This window comes from Ailuropoda melanoleuca, chromosome 16 (assembly GCF_002007445.2).
Source record: "Ailuropoda melanoleuca isolate Jingjing chromosome 16, ASM200744v2, whole genome shotgun sequence".
Lineage (NCBI taxonomy): Eukaryota > Metazoa > Chordata > Mammalia > Carnivora > Ursidae > Ailuropoda > Ailuropoda melanoleuca.
In genome coordinates this window covers 10,358,889-10,361,693 of record NC_048233.1, presented here as the reverse complement: position 1 = coordinate 10,361,693, position 2,805 = coordinate 10,358,889, and the positions used below count along the sequence as shown (strand labels likewise).

The 2,805-nt window shown below is 31.3% G+C and overlaps 1 protein-coding gene across 1 annotated transcript in view; it reads left to right on the top strand.

Annotated features, from left to right (window-relative positions):
• LOC100478520 (killer cell lectin-like receptor 5) overlaps nt 1–2,597 on the top strand; it is a 10,345-nt gene extending 7,748 nt beyond the window's left edge. Inside the window, exon 8 of the mRNA XM_034645071.1 lies at nt 2,301–2,597. Within this exon, the coding sequence (XP_034500962.1) occupies nt 2,301–2,442 (142 nt within the window). The 3' untranslated portion in view covers nt 2,443–2,597. The remainder of the gene's footprint in view (nt 1–2,300) is intronic.
• Nucleotides 2,598–2,805: the final 208 nt, after the last annotated feature.

The window sequence follows — 2,805 nt, the reverse complement described above, 5'->3', positions numbered from 1 at the left end:
TATATATATTATATATATATATATTTCATCACTGTGTGGCAAACTTAGAATTTCAAAGTTTTGATAACTTTGCTAGCTGATTATTTTTATTTTGTTCTTTTAGGCTATATTCTTCTAATGGTTAGTAAGACTATTTTTCCTATTTTTCCTATAACCTATAATAATACTTTCGACCATTTTATCCTATTTAGTTTTTTATTTTTTGCTATGGCTTCTTATATATTGTTTCTAACCTCTCTTTCAGACATTCTTACCAGTTTTTTCCTTTAGTGATTTGCCCTTAAGTTTTTTTGCTTTTTTTAAGTGAGCAAAGAGTTAACATTAAGGTATACTGAGATTGTCTTTATTCATTTGAAATTTGTTTTGACATACAATAGACAAAGTTGAAGCATGTACATGTGCGTTCACATGTAGTTATAATTATATCTGTCCCTAATATGTAAATTTCAATTAGGTAGTTGTTAGAGTACTGTTTAAATGATTGGTTATTTTCTCATCACTGAATTTAATGTCATATTTATCATATACCAAAATTTTAATATTTAAATAACTTAACTAATTTAATATGTCATTTAAATATTTCACAGTTTTTTAAGTATTTTAACGTGTAAACACCTTGAATATTTTTTTGGAGGTGCCTATACCATCGTGTCAGATTATGAGTCTGCTTATTTTCATGGTTATTAATTTTATTTATTACTTTTTCTGGTTTTAAAAATGAATTTAATTCTTCTTCCATTGCCAAATGAAATATCATATTGGCTTTGAAATCACATTTTTTTCATTTTAAACTATTCAGAAAGGCAAGATATATCTTTGGCCTATTTTCATTATAAGTGTCCAAATAAGTTTGTCTTATAAGAAATATCATTTTCAAATCAACAATTTTAAAAGATAAAGGGATTTAATATTTCTATCTCAAAATTGGCTTAAATATGCAGGGATTTTATGAAGACTTTGATATTATTATATCAGGTTTCTTCTTTTTGAAGATTTTATCTATTTATTTTGAGCGAGAGAGAGTGAGAGAACAAGAGAGACAGCATGAATGGGGGGAGCAGAGGGAGAGGGAGAAGCAGACTCCCCTGCAGGAAGCCCGACATGGGGCTCGATCCTGGGACCCCGGGATCATGAACAAAGCCAAAGGCAAACACTCAACCAACTGAGCCACCCAGGTGCCCCTGTATCAGGTTTCTTATGTGATCATGATCTATCTCTTAATAGTTAATCACATTCCCACAATCACAGTAAATTTCATCAATCTTCTAGAGAAGGCGGAATGTCGTAAACATTATGACAATAAGAACATTTCTTAATAATTTTAGTAATCAGACTCAGGATGACACTGGATGACATTGTTGATCATTTTATTTATTGGAATTTTGTGACTTGAATGTTTCCTCTACTTGAAACCGTGTACAGTGTTTGGTACACAGAATACTCAATCGGTATGTTGGATTAATGAATGGAAGAATGTATAAAATATTTTGGCAATTTATTTTTTCTACACAGTTCAAGATTCATTTTTTTTTCTAATTTCTTAGGCATTTTGAAAATGAATGTATTATGAATTTAATAATTAAGTAGATTAGCTTTACCTTTTTCCAGGCAATACTTGACAACTCTATGCTGTAGAGTTGATGAAAAGTGGTTTTACTGACAATGACCTAAAATGCTCTAGATCTTCAGTCAAGGACTAAATTCAACCAGAGTATTTGATAGCATCTGCTGTATGGCATTTATGTAAGTGGTGATTTTGTAAATTGAAGAAAATAACAGAGCAGAGGGAAGGGTCCTGACATATTACTCACAGACACAGACACGGACGCACACACGTGTATGTACATATATGCATTCTAAATTTCATTACTGATATTGGGTATCTAACATAATGTTTTCATAAGCAAAATATCCCTCCTTCAACTGCAGCTGTGCATGCATAGTTGGATGGTTTCTATTATACCAATCTGTACTTAAAACATGATGTTATATCCCAGGTCATATGTCCTTCCATACTATTGCCATAATTTCCAGCCAGATCATTCTCTTTCTCTCTATACTGGTGTATATCTTCCCACTTGTAAATAATTATCACACTTTGTGAAACTTATTTATTGTTTATAGATTAATCTCTTCTATAAATTCATGAGTTCTTTATTCACAAGAGGGAGAGTGTCTTTACTGCCTTGAGTTCTTGACAGCACTAGGCATAATGAATTTCACATAATAGTTCTCAAATAATACTATTTAGTTTAAACAGAGTGGGTATAGCCAATGACTTGTGTTTTCTAATTTTTCAGGGATTTGCCAAAGCCAAGTTTGGATTTCCAGGGGAAATGTGTGTATTTGAATTCACACACTGTTGGTACTGATAACTGCACTAGGTCCTCTTCATGCTTGTGTGAGAAGACTGTCCACCAAAAATCAGAAGAAGAAAGTTAAGAGAAAAGCTATGAAGCTCACATCTCAATAATATTCCAGATTCAAGATCTGCCTGTCTTTATTCTATTGTTTTTTCATGTTATTTGTAACTTTTTTTTTCATGGCAGAAAATCATAAATGACTTAATGAAAGAAGAAGGCAAGGTCTAAAGTTGTAGCAGAAATATCAGAGTATCACAGAAAGGTTAGAAATTCAGAACCTGCCTGACTTTGTGAGAATTATATAAATGAACTAATAAACATATCATTTATTATGACTACTTAGTCTTTTTGGACCTCTTTTATATTTTAAAGTCTATTTTTTCATTTATAGTTATGACCCTGTGGAAATAAACCTTTAGAACAAATACAGTGGGAAATAAAA